The following is a 19,520-nucleotide window of genomic DNA, read 5'->3' as shown; positions in this document are numbered from 1 at the left end:
CCGCTGAAGTAGTTTCATTGTTTTGAAAACTATAATAGTAAAATAATCTTTCTCTTGATTATTATTGAATCTTACCAAGCCATGAAATTTTGATGTTTATGATTGAAATGTTTGTGGGGCATCCAAGAAATGCATTCAGAATATGCCATACACTTAATGGGCTTTTTTAAGAGTAATATTTCAGTTATTACAAGTGTTAATTAAACCTCTATTTGCCAGTTAATTGCAGGGTGAGAATTCATGTTAACACCCAACATGTGGCCAAGTTATTTGAGCAATAATTAAGGTATTTCATTGTCAAATGTGTAGGCATTGAGAATGTACATATTTACACAAAATGCATTATTTATATATCGTGATACTGATAAAATGAATATTTTTGCCATATGTTACTGCCTGTGACCTATTGAATGAACAATAAGAAGTTGCAATAGCAATTTTTACGTGCCCTTAAGTAATGCCTCCATTACAACAATGGCAACTTTTGGTAGAAAGTCAGCCCTGGTGTGCACATTTTGCTTGTTGATATGTTTATGATTCTAGGCCCCTGTAAATATTATGTATCAAAGTAGTGATTTCTTAGGAGAAGGATTAAGATACACTAGACCTAACCATTAAGGTATCATCCTGTCTGTTTTACCTTCAGAGTTTAGTTCATTGGCCTCACAACCTTTAAATGCTTTCTGTATTATTTGAAAGCAGGTCGCCATCTTTTTATTCTCAAACATTTCGGCAGTTTTTAGTGTTCTGTCTTCGTATTCTTTCTTGGAAATTTAACTGTTCTTACTTGGGTCTTTCAGCTTCATGAAATCTTCATTGCTCAATGCCTCAGTATCATATCAAATAATTTAACCAAATATTTTGATTTGGTAAGCAATTTTGAGATCCTGCACATTTTCACCAGTCCATCTGTCTGTGTCATCTCCCATATACCAGTAAAACCATTGACCGAATAACCAATCATTTCTGCTGGCTTTCTGCACAGGAGGGTCACGTTACAGCATTTTATATATTGATGCCATGTAACTGCAGATCCGTTTAATTTGGGGACTTCCTCCTGCAGATTTCAAGGGAACTGTTTCAACTTTCATCATTGCCTCATGCTGTTTTCTCGGCAGATGAAGCACTAGAATTAAGTTGTATAGGAAGCCCTAGAATTCAATCATGACAGTGAACAACTACAAGAAAATGTTATCATGAATTCAGTTACTCAGGAAGTTATTTTTATTATTTTAAAATAAATGGTAATGCAAAACTGTAATTCTCCATTTTTTTGATCAAGCCATTTGATCTGAAAATTCAATTCTGGGCGCATAGTTATCTAGTGGCTTTCACTAATCACGTGCTACAATTATCTCTCTTTAACTTGCATCAGAGAAGGGAGTTGGGAGGTACATCTGTGGGAGAAAATGGCATGGTATTATTTTCTGTTCATCCCGTGATGTTTGCAGAATACCTTGATGTAAATTATTCTTTGAGTCAAATAGCATCACTGTCTGGCTCTGGTTGTCTTTGTGTTACATTCTAGGTTCAGGTCTTGTTTCCCTAAAACCTGCCTTCTCAATCTTGGGAGAGCATTTCACTTTGTTTTTGTTCCTCCTCTTCTGTTGCTGGCTCTGAAGTCTCTTTCTGATCTTCCAGATGCAACAAATCATCATGGTTCATTTCATTGCATCAGGTGGTGGTATTTCAGCCACATCATTAGTTTTATCATTTAATGCTAATGTTCTCCATATTTCTAAAAGTTCACAGATCAAATGTTGCTTTTCAAATCACCCTGTCTTGCTGAGTACCCTGAGAGGCGTGATTCTTCCAAACAGCATACATTGTTGAAGTAATTTTACACGAGGCAACATGTATGTTACCTTCACTGTTTTTAACATTGATACTCTTTACAGGACCAATTCACCGGAATTTAATTCTTCTTCCCTTCTGTAGCCTTCACACTTTGGCGAAATGTTCTTTGTAAGATTTTTAAAGAAGGTTCTCATGGTACTTTGATTACAAAAGAAAATTTCTGTATGGTGACAAGTGCATGTAACCTTCATGCCTTATTAATGCTAAACATGAAATTTTGTTTTCTTCAAATTAGTTTTGGTCTTGCATACAAAATTATGTTCTACAAATTATTTAAGTTACCCTTGTCTTTGATTAGATTGCCACTCGGCAGGTGATGAAGCCCTTTCAATGTTTTTGAAGTCGTCAGGGTTTTCACTGAGATATATTTTTTTGAAGATATTTTATTTTTAAGTCTTAAGCAAAATTTCCCCTGGTAGATGTGTGCTATCCTTTGAGATCTTAGATCCTGCGTACTTTTTCCTTCTGTTGTGATGCATGAATAATTGACATTTTTTTCAAAATTAACAATTTTGTCCAAGTTGCATAATTAGCTGTGCTTGGTAATTATCATTTTCTCTGACATCTGCCAAAATCTTTGGTAACTCTTCTGTTATGTTTGCACTGGCAGTGTCTCCTGTCACTTTAAGTGTTGTACGGTTGAGTGCCAATTCAAACCCTTTCATACATCCTTCACTTTAATATAAGTGATACCACTCTCACTTTGTTTTTGTTCATGATCATTAACAGAGCCTTTTTCATTCATCAGCCCACATTTAATAGATTTTTGCCATTAATATTTCCATATTCAGTCCAAAGTAATGATAATTTCTGTATCTTCATTGAATATTCTTCTTTGTAATATTTATTGATTAAATTGAACCAGAATAGTTAACTTGCTCTTCAATTGAAATGATGACATTGTAATTGCTGACTCAGTTGCCCGGCAAGTTGCACAACTTTATTCAATTTTTCACTTTTGTCAATATGCATTTTGTTTTCTGAGTATATTGCATGTGGTTTTTTTATTAATACTCCTAGAAACCCCACCTCTTGTTTTTTAGCCGTGATGAGTCTTCTTTTTCAAGTTATATTTCATGTCGCATGAATGTATGGGGCAATTTTCATTTTGTTATTTTTAATAAATAACTAAAAAATGAATCTGAAATGGAACGGTCACAAATATTTTGGTCTACCGTCACTTGAAATGGACAAGGGGCTCCCATCTACTGAGCAACTCATTTTGCTGTTGAGCTGAGCTAGACAGCCAAACTATACCGTAATGAATCTATGCCACTTGTCTGTGGTTCAGCATAACCATGGATACATGTAAATCTGGTCCATAGTAGTCTGAGACTTACTGTGCGTTGAATTTTATATACATTAACCATAAACTCCTATATGTTCAGTAAATTTAATTTTCCACTATTCAGATTTGACATAAGTAGGTTTTCTGAAAGTGAAAAGTAGTTTCATGAAATTCTTTGATGATATTTTCAAAGGGAACCCAGCTAGTAATGGAACCAAGCATACATGAAAAAAAAAATGTGGCAGGAGGTCCATTCGGATATGTGGCCTGAAGTTTAGCCCTTCCTTTATTTCTTAGAGAAGTTTATAACTTTCCTTATCTTCTACTTCTTGCCATATATATGCAATGTTTCATTCTTGTCAGTTTCTCCTAATGGCCAGCAAGTGTTTCTTCCTTTTATGTTTGTTGGATTCAAATTTTACAAATATAGAGGACAAAATTGCTTGATAGCTCCTGTTATTAATTACTGATAGCCCACTCCCACCTAATAAATTATTTCTTTCAAAGAGATTCTACCCAAATGTTATGCAATGGTCATGTTTGTGATGGGTTAAGTTGGAAACATTTTTTTGTACCATTGAGCACTACCATCTCTGACATAAATTGTATGTTTAAAGTAAGGCAACATTTTCAATGTATAGTTCAAATGGCCTACTTTTTGAAAAGAAAAAGAGTTTCAAGTATTATGTGTGGGGTACTCACTATTAAAACACTAATGGAATAGAATTCAGTTAAATTTTAATGTCAAAATAGATTATAAAAAAAGATAGAATATATGTGTTACCCGTGAAATCCTTCCGAAGTATCGTGTGATGTGCTGACGTAATTATCAGAGATGCCTGCTGGGATTAAGAAAGTATCCCTGTCACAGTTGGTGTTCACATCTTGTAAATTCTAACCGTGTGTTATTTCATATTAATAGTGCCTAAATTCTATTTATATTTTATATATCATCATTTTTCTAGTTCTCAGAGTTGATTCTTTACATGAATACTTTTGATTAACCAAAGCAAGTTATTCCATGACTGCCTGAAGAATTTTATGGTCAAAAATTTTTCAGTGAAAATAATAACTTTTTGATGTCTCAATCATTTTTTGAATTTGGCATTTGGGCGTTCATCTTAAATATTTTAATAGGGTCGTGGTAGTCCAGTGGTATAGCATTGGACCTTAGGCTCAGGTTCAATTCCCGGGCAAGCCTCTCTGGGCACCCTCAGCTCAACCCCAAGATGTGGAATTTTTTGGGTACCAGATAAGGAGGTTATGACCCAGCTGTTCACCATTGCTTGTATGACCATATGAATTTCTCACACCGTATAGGGCTTCGTGCTGGAGGGACTCAACCATCACCTACCAAAGCGACCTTCCGGTTGCTTACTGTGTTCATGGCTTAATTAAATATTTTACTTCATATTTGTTAAAATTTGATATTGTCCCTACTCTGATATTCCTTTCTTTTTTCATAATCCACCATTTATTTGTAGTCTTGGCTTTCAAGCCACTTAGTACCAAGACTAATTGTCTAATACAATAATTATAAACTTGTGTTTTAAGGGCATAGCGACAGAAATATGTGACAAATGAAGCGAAAGACATTTGATGTTTTTATCTATCGATTTCCCTTTAACACTGTTGTGCTGGTGAATTGTGTTTGAAATTTTGCAAGCTTTAACATTCCGTGCGTCAGCTTTGAAGTATATTTGATTTTAAAACCAACCTTTGGAAAATATGTCATTAGGTTTTATTTACAGTGGTTAGTTTTAAGGAGCCATCAGGTAAGTTTAGTATAATAATGCTGATTGGTGAGCATGGCATTATTCCTCTCCTGTATTCTTCCTATCAAGGGAGGTGCACTTTAAACACTGCCTCTCCGGGGAACATTTTTTTGCCATAATTTTGTGTTTCTCTAATAAGTTTAAGAAAATGGTATTTGTGTAAAAGTAACGAGTTCTTTCTCCTTGAATTATGAAAAATATTAGTTTTGTTATTTTAGTTTCATATTAAGCATGTTAATTGTAAGGACAATTGTGTGATAAGTGAATCATGATAAACCAAAACCACTTAGTTCTCATGTCAAATGATAACCTGGTAACTTGATAATCATGTTTGCATTGCAAAACTCCATAGAAATAGTATGTCATTGGTGGAGAGTTGGCTTTTTATTGGTCACATCGTTACCATTATGTGATATCATTTTAATGGTTTTTGTTTTGTGACTAAATATTTTGGCATTCAATTGTAAATGGATAATCATGAGTTCATTGTAATTATCTAATAAGCATGCTTGTAACAAGTAAAAAATCTGGGGCAATAATGTTTTATGAAGCAGTCAGTGTTGATGGGGCAGCAAACCCTGGGGTATCGGTGGGAGGAGGTACCTCTTCGACTCCAGGAGGGACAAGTGCTGCCTCGACTGGTGAAGGATTGGATCCTTTTCTTGAAATGGACCGAGAACAACTCCAGCGACTCGAAACGGCCCTACAGTCTGAACAAGCCAAGCAAATCCTTGGGGAAGGAGTTACTGCTATGCTTGGTTAGTATTTAATGTTTTGGGATGATTCCATTCATCATCGTATTGATTTAAACTGGTCAAAGTGATTCATTCCTACAATCACTTTTTGATTTGTTAATTATAATGTAATGGCAGTGTAGTTTGGCATAATCTGACATCATGAAACACTTTCAGGACGTTAGCTAAATTTTGATCCTGCATGTGATTAAAGGCTTTCGAGTATGATAACTTAAAGAAAACAATGCTTTCCTGATGCAATTCCATACTGTTTAACTGCAGTATTTAGAATTTATCAGTATTGACATTAATTATTGCTTTATTTGTAAGAAAAGGCATTAGAGTATTAAAAATATTATTACAAGAGAAATAACATTTTGTGTCTTACTTTTATGAGTTTTTGTAAGGCATAGGTAATTACCATAAAGCACCATTAAAAATAACACAGGAAATAGTAATAACTCTGTTGCATCTTTACTTGAATTATATTATGTATGTGAGGTAGATGTCAGCTTAATTTTCATGGTGATGCATTCAACATTTGATTTGAAATAATCAAAACTATAATATAATCTTGATCTAATAAGCAATCACAATTCCTGAAATATCACTTGCCGCATCAAGTTCTTGTTATAAGTAATGGCAATTTCATGGTCTCCTTCTAGCTTTCCTTTTGGTTTCCACTGAATTTAGTGCAATAAAAATGATTTCAATAGCATGCATTTTCATATTGCCATAATGATAATAATATTTTAGGTTGATCTTGGTGGTTGGACTAGTTTGATTCTATAAACATGGCAAAACATTATAGATTACATCTTGAAACGATTTGAGAATGTGCAGTTTAAATGTGAAGATCTAAATATTTTGAATGTTTTTCTCTGAAATTACATGTTTAAACATGTGTTACAACACTGAAAATGCTGTCTTGTATTTGTAATTATATTTCCTCTGTAAATATTCCTGCTGCCTACATTTGCTAACACTGATGATATCAAAACTTTGATTAATATGCATGTGATTTATAATTAATGTAGGTGCATTAGAAACAGGTTTATAATGTTTTGATCACTCTTCCACAAACTGATGTATAAATGCTGACATCGTATATCAGACTTAAACTATTTATTGAACCTCTTTGACGGCTAATAGACAGTGAGTTAAGATTAATGGCAAATTGATAAAATTGAAGATTAAGACTACCTGGTTGCCAATCTTAATTGTGTGTGAGAAGTTAAATCTACTTGATGAGGTTAATAAATTGTTGCATTGAAATGCACATTAGCGGATGACTCCATTGAAAGTTACTGTTGCGGTATCTCCCGCAGTTTCTTTGGAATTAATAAATTGTGTTTCTGAATATCAGAAATAATGAATAAACCATAATCCTCCGCATCCACCAAATGCAATGCACGTTGTTGAGTTGGAGTTTCAGTGGGGGGATGTCGTGAAACAGCACTATTGTATCTCCTTCATATACATACATGATTTTCATTTAAATGTCATCTTTGATCATGAACCAGACTTCCACAGACCCGAATATACTTCACATATCAATCTCAGTTATGTATCTCACACTAATTATTTCCTTGGTTGAACTTGGTTGAAGCTCAGCTTACTATTTAGCACCTATTCAAGCTGACAATCTCAGCTGACGAAATCGGTTTAAAAAATCAATCTTTGATGATCAGAATTACAGTGTAAATCCATGCATGGATTTTCAGCACATAGATTTCACATGCATCCCGTTAATCCATGCATGCCATGACGTAGCAGTAATGGTTTGGTCCTGTGTTAAGTGCATGAGCTGTGAAAGGCATGTCCACTCAATCATTGGGGGCAGCAGGAAGCACTGGGGAAAATTTACCCTTGTCCAAATATGGGTCCACTTTTACAATTTTCTTTTTCATGCAGATGTTTCATCACAAACCAAACTACCACAGTGTGTGCACTTAGTGTGCCTTAATACATATTGTCAATTTAAATTCAGAAATAAATCATGGGGTAATAAATTGCATCTTGAACATTACTCGTTTCTTCAGGATTCCACTCGTTTGTTGTAAGCAATTGAATTATTTTAATCTTTCGTCGTTTTCATAATGTTATGGGTAGTTTAGAGACAGGATGTGCTAATATTTTTTTTTTATTTATGCATGTAAAATTGGTGTTTGTGAGTTTTTGGTATTCCTTTTGGCTTTTGGTATTTGCACTTAATAAAACATGTAAGCATTTTTATGTTGACTAAAATTCTTGTCTAAGATTATATTTGAGATCCAAAGTCTGTTTCATGGAGCTGGAAATCCAATTTGAAAGATCTGTAAAGAATTGAAAGAAAATGATGCGGACAAATAATGTAATAAATTAGCATTAGAAGTTTCTACAAAAGCAAAAAAATATGCAATTGTGCAGTAGCTTTTATTTTTGAGATGCAGACCCTGTGAAATATGATATTGCACATACTTCTTGACTCACTTTATGGTGCAAGGGGTCATATAATGTCTCCAGAAATCATGCCTCACTGAAATATATTCTTAGTACCTTATTCCTTTTTTATGTAAAAAACTGGTATTAGTTTGGATAGTGCAATAAAATATTTATTTTCAGGAGACAACATTTTTATGGTATTGGAAATAACATTACAACATTTTCATAACAATAACAGCTGCTTTAAAGTGAAATTGTTTTTTCCAATTAATCTAATGATTAATAAGTGTTTATTTAAGAATATAAGACATATCTAATCTGACAAATTGGTTTCCACACATACTGGACAGTAGGTTGAGGGTTGGGCTACAGGCTGTAAGATCCAGCTGATGCCTCTGGGCACCCTCAGCTTTGCCCAAATGGTGTGATTTGCCAGCGATTAGATCGTCCTAGGAAACCATTGCAGGCACAAGGGAAAAGAAATGGTTCCCCGAACCGGTAGTGTGAATATCGTTCCCCAAATATGACTTAGTACTGGGCTAGGCCTACTCTCACCTATTATCAAATCAACCTTTGTGTTCTTAAGTGTGGTTAGTAGTGGAGATATACAGCGAAGCCTTAGATTTAGTTTTTGAAGGGGGCCAGTGAAAACAATTTTAAAATTGAGGATGATAGGAAAATATATTATAGCAGTATTTAGATTCCTCAAAAAGTAGCTTTCTTGCAGGATTAAATTAAATTGAGGAATATGAATATCAATTTGTTCATACGAACACATGTAATTTTGATGGAAATTGCATGTGTTTGTAAAAAAATTCATGAAAAAAGCAAAGTAGAACTTCTCTAATGGAATTTAGCGGAATATTGAGTAGTGCCAGGCATAATGTGGTGAAATTCGAACATGAAAAAAATGGAGAGTTGCACTTTTCTACTAGATATGTATCTTATCTTGTAGAAAATTGCTACTATCTGTTCTTAATCAGGAAAATATGTTACAATATGGGAGTAGTACCATATATTCATAGTTAATTAATGTTTTACTGTCGACGTGTTTTTTGTTATAGTATGCATTGATGGGCTCCTAGGAAGTGATGAATATGTTTTTAAGTTTTCAATATCATCATCAATATAATGCTTTTGCAGGGTTTAGAGATCATTATTTTTTATTAACAGAGTATGACCTAAATCTAATGAAATAACTATGGGTTATGAAAAGTTTTGGCCGCAGTTTTTTGTGTTTTTGTTATTCTCAGATCCAAAATGTGAATATTCAACCTCCCAGACATTTCTGGGTACTTTTACCGGATTTTCAATCTTCTGCTTGATTTTTGATGTGTTAATTTAAAAAAATCTATTATAGCAAAATTAAAATTAAATGATATCTTATACTAAGGAATGCTACATCTATGGTGTCCTTTTAGTATGAAAAAAGTCATTCTTGCATGAAAAACAAAAACATTTCAATCAGTTGAAGTTGATATGCCTGCAGGTGAACTCTTAGATGGCCAATAAGATAATGATGATAATATGCCTTGATAACGAAGTGGTACAGTAAGAAAATGATTTTAATAAATCCATGTATGAATAAATATTGATAAACTTGGTTCACAATGAAACATGGGGTAAAATAAAAATTAGTTTCACGTTTAACTTATTGGAATTCCTTCAGTATGAGGGTTAAATGTTTAAAATTGGCATGCTGTATCTGAGGGATGGTGAAATATAGTGTAAATTATGGATTCAAAGTATAAAATTGAATTTTTTCTGTGTTGGGTTAAATGTACAGCTGTCCATAACAAATTACATGAAGTCAAGGGCTTCATAAATTCGTGGGATAGAAATTCTAGTTCCTACTGCAATAGCTTTGACATTAAAAGTTATGAAATTCTCGAAGAAACCCATATTCGAGTCCAAAAGATAAAAATATTTATTTGATATTAGTTTTGCTGTTAGCATTTCACTTAGAGTGAAACCAATTGCAAATGCATGACCAGTGAAAGTCATTTGGTTATTCATGTAGGTAAAATAGAATTCTTATAGTGTGACATCGCAATCTGGAAAACCTTAGCTTACAAATTTCTTGTGATCCTGCCTGATATAATATTGTGATGTATGTTGGGAATATTCAGGAGAAAGCGTAGGGCCTGGAGAGGCTTGGTGATATATGATATTATGGCACACTATCTTGAGGCTATTTCAAATGATCCATGGCTTTGCTGCTTGTTTATACGTAGTTGCTTGCTGGCAAAACAAAAAATCTGACAAAATGTCATTATGTCCATGATTTATGATTTTTTACCAAGACTTTGCATGTTAAGTATTTGCTTGTGGTGCTAATTTCTACCTTCTTAATTGGCATTCAGATCACTGGATAAATGCAATGAAAAACCTAAAAAGTTCAGTATGATCTCTAATCAATTTTCACTTGCCTTTTGCCAAGGTACAATGCCAATAAAAGCTTAATAATGTAACATTATAAAAAAATGAATTTTGAAAATTTTTGTGAATCCTCCTGACAGCGTCTTGATGTACCTTAATTTCTGATGACCAAAAAAGAGAAGATCTTTCTTATTAATTTCCTATTATAATCGAGCAAATAGTTTGGTGGGGGGCGGGCAGAAAAGTATGATGAAATAGGTTTTACCTGGCTTGGTGTATGTAAGAGGGTCATCCGGAAAGTAGTACCCGTTCGTGAAATAAAGACACAAAAGTAAATATTAACAAACATAAAAAATTTTATTTGAAAGAGGATACTTTAAACTACTTCTCAACATAATCTCCAAGCAAATTAAGGCATTTGTCATAACGTGTGACAAGTTTCTGTATTCCTGCTGCATAGTCCTTCGCCGCCAGCTCATTGAGATACAGGGTCACTCCTTCTTTAAGTTCTTCATCGCTGTCAAATCTTTTTCCTGCCAAAAAGTCTTTAAGCTTTGTAAAGAGATGAAAATCTGAAGGGGCCAAGTCCGGGCTATACGGTGGATGGTCGAAAGTTTCCCATTTGAATTGCTGCAAAAGTTTTTGTGTTATCCCAGCTGCATGAGGCCTGGCATTGTCATGAACGAGAATGACACCAGTAGACAATAGACCTCGCCGCCGATTTTGTATTGCCCGCCGTAATTTCTTTAATGTTTCACAATACGCATTGGCATTAATAGTGTCTCCACGGGCCATAAAATCAATAAGCAATACACCTCGTCGATCCCAGAAAATGGTTGCCATGAGTTTCCTGGTGGACAGAACTGTCTTGAATTTTTTTGGTTTGTTTGGTGAATGAGCATGATGCCACTCCATTGACTGTCGTTTACTCTCAGGTGATGCATAACAAACCCATGTTTCGTCACCAGTAATTATGCGAGTCAAGAAAGAGTCTCCTTCATCAGAATAACGTCCCAAAAACGTCAGTGCTGCAGCCATACGCTTGGTTTTGTGCTCATCTGTAAGCTTGCGAGGGACCCATCTTGCACAAATTTTTGCATAATGCAGATGGTGTTTAACAATTTCATGAACAATTGTTCGAGAAACATTGGGAAAATGCTCACAGATGTCATCAATTGTGACGCGCCGATCGTTCCTCACGAATTCGTCAACTGAGCTCACCAGTTGGTCTGTAATGACAGACGGTCTCCCCGAACGCTCATCGTCGTGTGTGTTCCCCCTCCCCATGTTGAAGTTGCGACACCACCGCCGAACAGACGACTCGTCCATTACATTGTCTCCATACACCTCCTTTAATTGGCGATGAATATCACATGGGCGAACGTTTCTTGCATTGAGGAATTTAATCACTGCCCTCACTTCACAACTGGCGGCGTTCTCAATTTTTTTAAACATTGTAAACAATCACAGAAACAACACAGGCAATGCTAGCGTCACGCAACTTGGCTCAGAGAAGGCAGACAAGCCACTGAAGCTATCTGACCTCGTCCAGCGGCTACTCGCGTCGTCAGCACTTCATGCGGCACGAACGGGTACTACTTTCCGGATGACCCTCGTATAAGTGGTGGTGAGATTTGAGAGAGAATGGCAGGGCTGCAGATAATGTAAGATATAAATGGGTTGCAGGCATACAAAGGGGAAAGAAAATCAATGTTAAGAGCGGCCAATAGCAGGGTGTAAAGCAGTAGTGGATTGATGGCCTTCATGGGAAAGTTCTGGAGAATTGTAAAGAATCTAATTAAGTGGGATGGATTTAAGAGGCAGTGTTTTAAACTGGTTTTATTGAATTGAAATTTTAAATGGTTTTTTTTATTATTGTACTAAGGTTTTAAGGTTTTCATCCATTCCCTTGCTCCATTTTACCTTTTGAATATGGGGTCATGCATTGGCTCCAGTCAGTGTGTTTTTGAATCCATAGGGGTTTTTAATGAATTGTGAAATTGCCAACATTCCATAAAATCTATGTAGTTTATGGAAAAAGTGACAATTTTCATGATTCACCTTACTTCTAATTCCTCACTATGAAACATAGTCATGTGTGAAGTAGGTCAAGAAAGGAATACGTATGCATCTGTTTAAGGGGCAGATTTTCATTAGCTTGGATGCATGTGGTAGCCTTAGGCAATTCCTCTTTCAGCATCTTCCATGGTTTTACCAGATGTGAATATCTGATTAATTTAGACAAAAAATTATCTAAATTGATTTCATTATCGATTTTTCAATAGAATTTCAAAGTAATGAGCCCTAAGAATTCCTACATTGTTGAAAGGGTATGTTTAAATTGTGAAAAGGAATATCAACTTTTGCATGGGGGTCAACATGGTTATATTTTCACTGAAAAGTGGTGAGAATTATTAACAGGCTCAATTATATTGTTAGTTTTAAAGAGGTAAATGCTACCTAAACTTGAAACTTGTTTCCTCGCCATGTACATATATGTTTCTTAAATTTGCACTAAACAAGATGTTGATTTGTAGGGATAAAACTGGCATAGCTTAACTGGTTGGTGGTTTCTTGCTTCTTAACACATTACTATGTTTAAACATCTCACTATTCTTGCCGTTGTATGCATTTTTGTTGGGAAATGTTTTTAAAAATAAAGCATTTTTGTAATTTCAGACATGTTATCGACAGATGAGCAGACCATTATAACAGACACAATTCGAATGGATCATTGCTACACTTCCCTTGGTCCTGGATCCGCACCTCCGAATTCTTCTTCCCAGGGGCCCTATTCATCCGGTGCATCTGCCGAAGGCCACAGTGGGAGGAGGATGCACCGGGTGGATGCGTCTGACGATGAAGATGACGAGGATGAGGATGAAGATGAATCAAGTGACAGTGGGGAGAGCTACGGGGAGCCCTCGAGGTCTAGGGGCAGGGGAAGGGGTCGTGTAAGTTCTATATATAATGCCATGAATTGGGTATACACTAACTCATTGACATTTCTCCCCCCATTGTCGTGGTTACAGGTGGGCTACTTTCTAATCAGTCATGATTTTCATAACAAATTGAATAAAAATCTATATTCTTGCACATGGTTGTACAAGTTGTCTGAGAAAAATGATGAACTTGCCGAATTGGGTATATTTAAATGCTGCAAAATTGTAATATATATGAGGAGCAAATTCTCAAAATTTCATTTTTAATGTGGTAATGCCAGTGCAGATATTATTTTGAGAATAATTTGGTGAAACTGCTACAACAGACTGGAATGCATGGTGCTGCATGCTTGTACACTCTGGAGGCAGTGGTACTACATATATACTGTAGCGGTTGGAGAATCGGCAAGTCAAATAACTGATATTTTTTATTCTCGCAATGAAGAATGAAGTCTATATAGTCCTAAACCATCTAAATTCATTTATTTTATGTTTTGCCAAAACTCTGCTGTGCATTATTCAGGCATATTTCTAATTTATACAAAGTTAAAATTATGGGGGTATTTGTGATTTATTTAAAATTAACTTAGTCTGTTCTGTGTACTAAATAATGTTGAAAACTTTACCACTGAATGAGTTGTCGTGATTACAGGTGGGCTACTTTCTTTATTCATTAGTATTTTTAGTACCCTGCAAGCCACCGCCAGGGTGTGTGAGACAAGGTGAATACACACCAGACTAATTTTGACCCAAATATAACCCCTAACACAGTCAGACAATGTTGTTCTGATCTCTTGCAGTAAGTGGAAGAAATGACATCTTAAAAATAAAATTTACATGGATAAAAAAATTTAGTCAGGTGAACAAAAATGTTTCATTTTTTATGTATAGTCAATAAGCCCCTTGGAGAAAAGAGAGAAATAAATTATTATGGTTGGATTTTTTTATTTTGCTACATTATTTCCTTATAGCTCAAAAAGCTTTTCCCAGTTTTTCTCAAATTTTAAGCCAACCGAAAAGTAGGATTTCAGAAGGTCCTGAACATACTGAGGCATCTGTATTGGCAATGAATTCCTCGTTTGTCATGAACAGTTTTCTGCTCTGCCATTGTTTCAAGTATGGAAATGAGAAAATCACTGACATTCAATTCTGGAAGTGCAATGAGTGTTGTAATAATTTGAACTTCAATTCCATTATTTTCACCATCAAAACTGCACCCATGAATTGTCTTAATGGAAGAAATTTTTCCATGCCATATGAGGATGTTTTTTCTTGATTTCTTGGCTCAACTGGTGCAACAACGAGGCTTAATACTCTACATTTATCGTCTTTCCTTTTTGCGAGTAATCAATGTGAATTATTCTGTGCGTGTCCCTATAAACCATGGTCATCACTTTTTTGGCTGATTCACCATCCCCCTTTAGAATTCTAATGTTTAAACTGTTCCTTTGTCTCTGGAGTGCAATAGTGTCTTAATGTTTCGTTGAAAAATCGTGTTGCTATTACAAAGGAAAGCTACCAGGTGTCTTGGCTTTTAAAAAGATTAGCAGGGTTCATATAATTCGTCTAATGTTTTTGAGGTACTTACTTCTATGAAAGGATATGAAACAACCCTGCCCATCAGAGTGGAATGTAAATCAAAATCATAATGATTGTAAGGGAGAAGGATTTGATGTACCATACTGAGGTTTTGAAAAAATGAGAAATCTGCGATGCGATGGGTATAAAAATGCTCAACAGATGTATTACCTAGGGATCCCTGAGTGGTAAATGATGTCAGTTTTGAAAAAGGCATTCAAAGGTGGCACCTATTTGTTGTTTAATTTTGATGATCTTTTAGCTTGGAGCTAATGGGACTGACTTTTTAATGTATTTAAAATTGATGTTTTACAGTGCCCCGTTTTGTCCTCCAATTATCTCTGCATTTGAGTTTTGTGCGTATACTTTTGTACTATTCTTGACGAAATTCATTCCACGAAATGTTGGCTAAACAATCGGTAATCATTATAATTATTTACTGAGTCTGGTTGGGTAAGAAAATAGATAGTATTAATGTTATTTTTTTATTTGAAGCATATGGGATATTAATTGTTCGCCATCTTTCATGCGTGAATATTTTTTCTCCGTGTGTACTTGTTGCTGCAATTTGAGCTGAACTTTGATGGCACGGAAATGTTGTGTGTTGCAGGGGAGAGCAAGAGGGGGACGTCTTGGTGGGAGGTGGTCCAGCTCAGGGGTCCGAGGCCGAGGAGGGCGAGCCGGTCGAGGAGGGAGCGTACGTGGTGCTCGTGGCTCTGGTGCACATGTAACCCCGAATGCCCCCATAATTCCCAAGCCGCCCCCTCCTGTGACGCAGAAAGCTTTGGCCGCCAGCAGTGCAATGGCCAACATTTCACCCTCACTAGCCGCAGTTACTGCTGCTTCCCTGGTGCCCCCCAGCAATGTTGGTACTGGTGCGTGTCTGGTGCCTGTTTTGAAACAACTGGATCTTAATCCCACAATCACAAGGACAGAAACAATCGGCAGTGTTTCCTCCAAAGAGCCCGTGAAAGTGATGATGATGCCGGCAGTGTTGGAGAGGAAACATGGTGCTCAGCATACCACGGTGCCACAGGGGCTAATGATAATTCCGGGGAAGTCTATTGTAAGTTGTTTTGCAATGGCATGTTCTCCTTGGATATTTTCGAAATGCAGCTAAGAAAATGAAAGAATATGTAATACTAAAACAAATTATTTGCCATCCAAGTAATTAAATACCAATGTTCTTGTATGAATTACATTATTTTCAGAGAAGACAAGTAATGGAAATATCTGTGACAAAGATATACCCACTATGATCCTCTTTTCCATAATCCATAATGCAGTCAAACTCCGTTTTTGCATCATTGGAATTTATGTTTTCCTGCAATCTACAAAATTTTTATCACGTCCCTTTTAATTTCATATTTTTCCAACATATTTAGAACCCTGTATTAACACCATTTCATTTCCAGTTTTCCCGCTGGTCACTCATGTACATTAGCGTGTATAAAGAAACTTTTTTGCATTAGTTGCTTTTATGTACACTTAACGAACACGGTTGAGAGCCGTAATGTGAACAGTTTCGTGGAAGAATTTCTGCGGTTATGGCGAGGTAGTACGAGCACTACTGGTGACAGAAGTTTGATCTATTTAAATTTGTATCCTCAATCAGCCAGACAAAGATTCAAAATGTGTGTGCATTGCATGAATAGGAGTTAGTTATGTAATTTATGCATAGTAAGAACGCATGAAAAAGTCAATTCATGTAGCACATCAATTCAAAATTATGAGGGATGACATTGATTTTGATGTGAACATCATGAAGCGTGAAAAATGCAAGAACTGGTGATGAACAACTGCCGTGCCCTTAAACTGCCTCAATTCCATAATTAAAATAAGGCTCCTGAATGTTAAAAAGTATTGAAACTTGCTTTATAGCATCAAAACTACACTAAATGAAAATAATTTTGTTTTTTCCTCAAGATTTTGACGTTGGACAACTGTTTGCACAAGTCAAATGGCAAGGTAGCTCAGGTTCTCATGTATTAAGAAAATGACTTCAGTAATTAAGCATGAATAAATGAAAATACTCAACTATAGGAGAAAATCAATTATTGGAGAAAATCGGTGATATATAGTTTATTTCATATCTAAATGGTATCTTCTCACACTTTGTAGCTAATGTATTCTAATGAATCATGTGGAGTTGTTTGAAGTCAATGTCAATCAAGGGTGCATCAGATCAAAGTGGAAATGTTCCATGGAGTCACGTACATAAAAACTTGTATAATTGGGATTTTGTCTATTCTATACAATTCCCGGCCCCATATCGTCCGTAGTGGCAAGGGCCTGCCGTAATGATGTGATCTGTGCAATAGATTTGTCCAAGTTTTCATTTCACAATCGTTTGCTCATCTATTGCTCATATTTTCCATTCATGTCAGTTAGCCTAAGGTCTTGCGAACCTTTAAGATCTGATTTTCATGTTGGTTGAATGATTTAGTTTGAATATTACCCACATCCGTCAGTGATTTCTGATTCTGCCCGCCTTTACCCTTTAATATTTAAGCATTAGGCACTCTGGCTTTATGTTCGTATATAAGTGCATGGTATTGATTGCTAAAATTTCATTTTTACTCTGGTAAAGAAGGTAATTGAATGCGATCATTTGCCAATATTTTTTGATAAGGCCTTCAAAAAATTGAAATTTCAGTACACATTCAGCTTCAGTTAATTGAAGTTGGAAATGATTAGTCATGGTAGTTATGATTGTTCTGTAAGTTCTCATGTTGATCTTACCTTTCAAACATATACTTCACGAAATGAGAGTGAAATTGTTTAGCCAATAGCGAATGAATGAAAGTGATAAGGCTTCATATTTTTCTCTGAGAATTAATTGTTCTTTTTGCTGATGGGGTTCATACTTCTGCTGGTCTCACACTCCTTGAAAGAGGACCAGGAAGAGAGCACATGGAAAAAATTCTTATAGAGTGAGGGAGAAGTGGTTTTGCCGATCACTTTAAGATTTTGATAATTTCAACATAAATTGGATGAATGGATTCAGTCAGCATTTCTTTATGTTTCACCTAACAGAAGATTATAATGAGATACAGAATAATTCAATGGTAAATGTGATGCAAAGACATTTACTATTATTATTGAGTTTTAGGCTTAACTATGTGAAAATGAAAGTACAAATGTGGAGCAGACATTGACTGGGTAAATAAAAAAAGAACTGACTCCTCAAATATTCCACTGTTCAGAGGGATGCTCTAAAAATAATGTATGATGGAAACTAAGCCAGAGAATTCAAATGGATCTTCTGTTTAAACTTTTACCTTTCACAGCTAGGAAACAATCTAGAAACTATCATGTCTTTGCAGAATGTTTGACATTCATCTTTCTCTTTCTAGTATAATTCTAAAAGATGCTCGGTCAAATCGCGGGATTTCAAACGAGCAAATCAGAAGAGATTGCACTTCACGAACCATGCAAGAGCATTTTCTTTTTACAGACAATGACTTGGTAAACATATATATGTAATGGAGTTGTTTAGAATTTGTCCTGGAATCTTATTCAAGAGGAAAAACCATTGGATTAATTTTGATTTATCTCTGAAAATACCTGAATATTTGCATTCTACAATCCTTTTCCATGCGGATGGGATACTTGCAGTTTAGAGGATGTTTCGTTCTGTTGGTTAATGTGTTGCATCACTTTAATGTGAATTATAATGAAGTTGAATCAATAGGCTATTTATTTATACAAATACTTGTCCGATAATTGAAATTTTTACCTTGGATAATATAATCAGCTACTGATGAATGAAACTTTTCCATACAAAATATCAAGTTTCAACAGAATTGATTTGATATGGTCGTATTATTGATTTCCTTAAATGTTTATTAAATTTATTAGTGTGCAGACATTTTTTAATATTTGTCAAAATTTGAAATGCTGTCCTTGTTTGGCAGACCCCCGCAGAAGCAAAGCCTGTCATCACCACCCAGAGAGTTGTTACATCTCAAGTGCCTGTCTCCATAGCCCCAAAGGCTGCACCTACACTCGTTGCAGTTTCCAAACCCCCTAAACTTGCTATGGGCTCATCACCAACAGTAACAACAGTTGTCATGTCCACGCATGGTGTTCAGCCTAAAGTAGAAGTTGTCCAGCAGCCTAAGGTGTGTTTGACGAACATTGGTGATATCAGTGGAATCAGAACAACAGGAGATGTCTGTAAGTATTTTGAAAATCAGCCGTTAGTATTGTTTACTATTTATAAACAAGTTAGACTCAGTGGGATAATAAGCATAAAAATGGGCAATTTGATATGTCAATCTAAGTTAGATTGAAAATAAATCATGTTAGCAGCATAATCATTGTAGGGCCTCATGTTTATGCAATAGCTATATTTATTTTCCATAAGCTATAAAAACATCTGTATTTTAGTTCACACATTGTAATAGCTATGACATTTACTGTATATGATCAAAAACCTTTTACATTTGGTATCTATAATGGACATATTAATGCTTAAGGCTGCGATAGAAGGGAGATTGTTGGGAAAGTGTGGTATGTGGGAGGAAAAGAATAGGCATTT

The 19,520-nt window shown here is 35.4% G+C and overlaps 1 protein-coding gene across 1 annotated transcript in view; it reads left to right on the top strand.

Annotated features, from left to right (window-relative positions):
* Window positions 1–19,520, top strand: part of pps (protein partner of snf) — a 98,751-nt gene that overhangs the window by 17,881 nt on the left and 61,350 nt on the right. Inside the window, exons 4-7 of the mRNA XM_071585635.1 lie at window positions 5,475–5,678; window positions 13,137–13,411; window positions 15,588–16,043; window positions 18,895–19,156. Coding sequence (XP_071441736.1) covers window positions 5,475–5,678; window positions 13,137–13,411; window positions 15,588–16,043; window positions 18,895–19,156 — 1,197 coding nt within the window. The remainder of the gene's footprint in view (window positions 1–5,474; window positions 5,679–13,136; window positions 13,412–15,587; window positions 16,044–18,894; window positions 19,157–19,520) is intronic.

The sequence above is a fragment of the Hetaerina americana genome, unplaced genomic scaffold (genome assembly GCF_022747635.1).
Source record: "Hetaerina americana unplaced genomic scaffold, ioHetAmer1.1.p SCAF_2, whole genome shotgun sequence".
In the NCBI taxonomy this organism is placed as follows: domain Eukaryota; kingdom Metazoa; phylum Arthropoda; class Insecta; order Odonata; family Calopterygidae; genus Hetaerina; species Hetaerina americana.
Note: the sequence above shows the minus strand (reverse complement) of the source record. Positions and strands in the feature narration are given on the sequence as shown.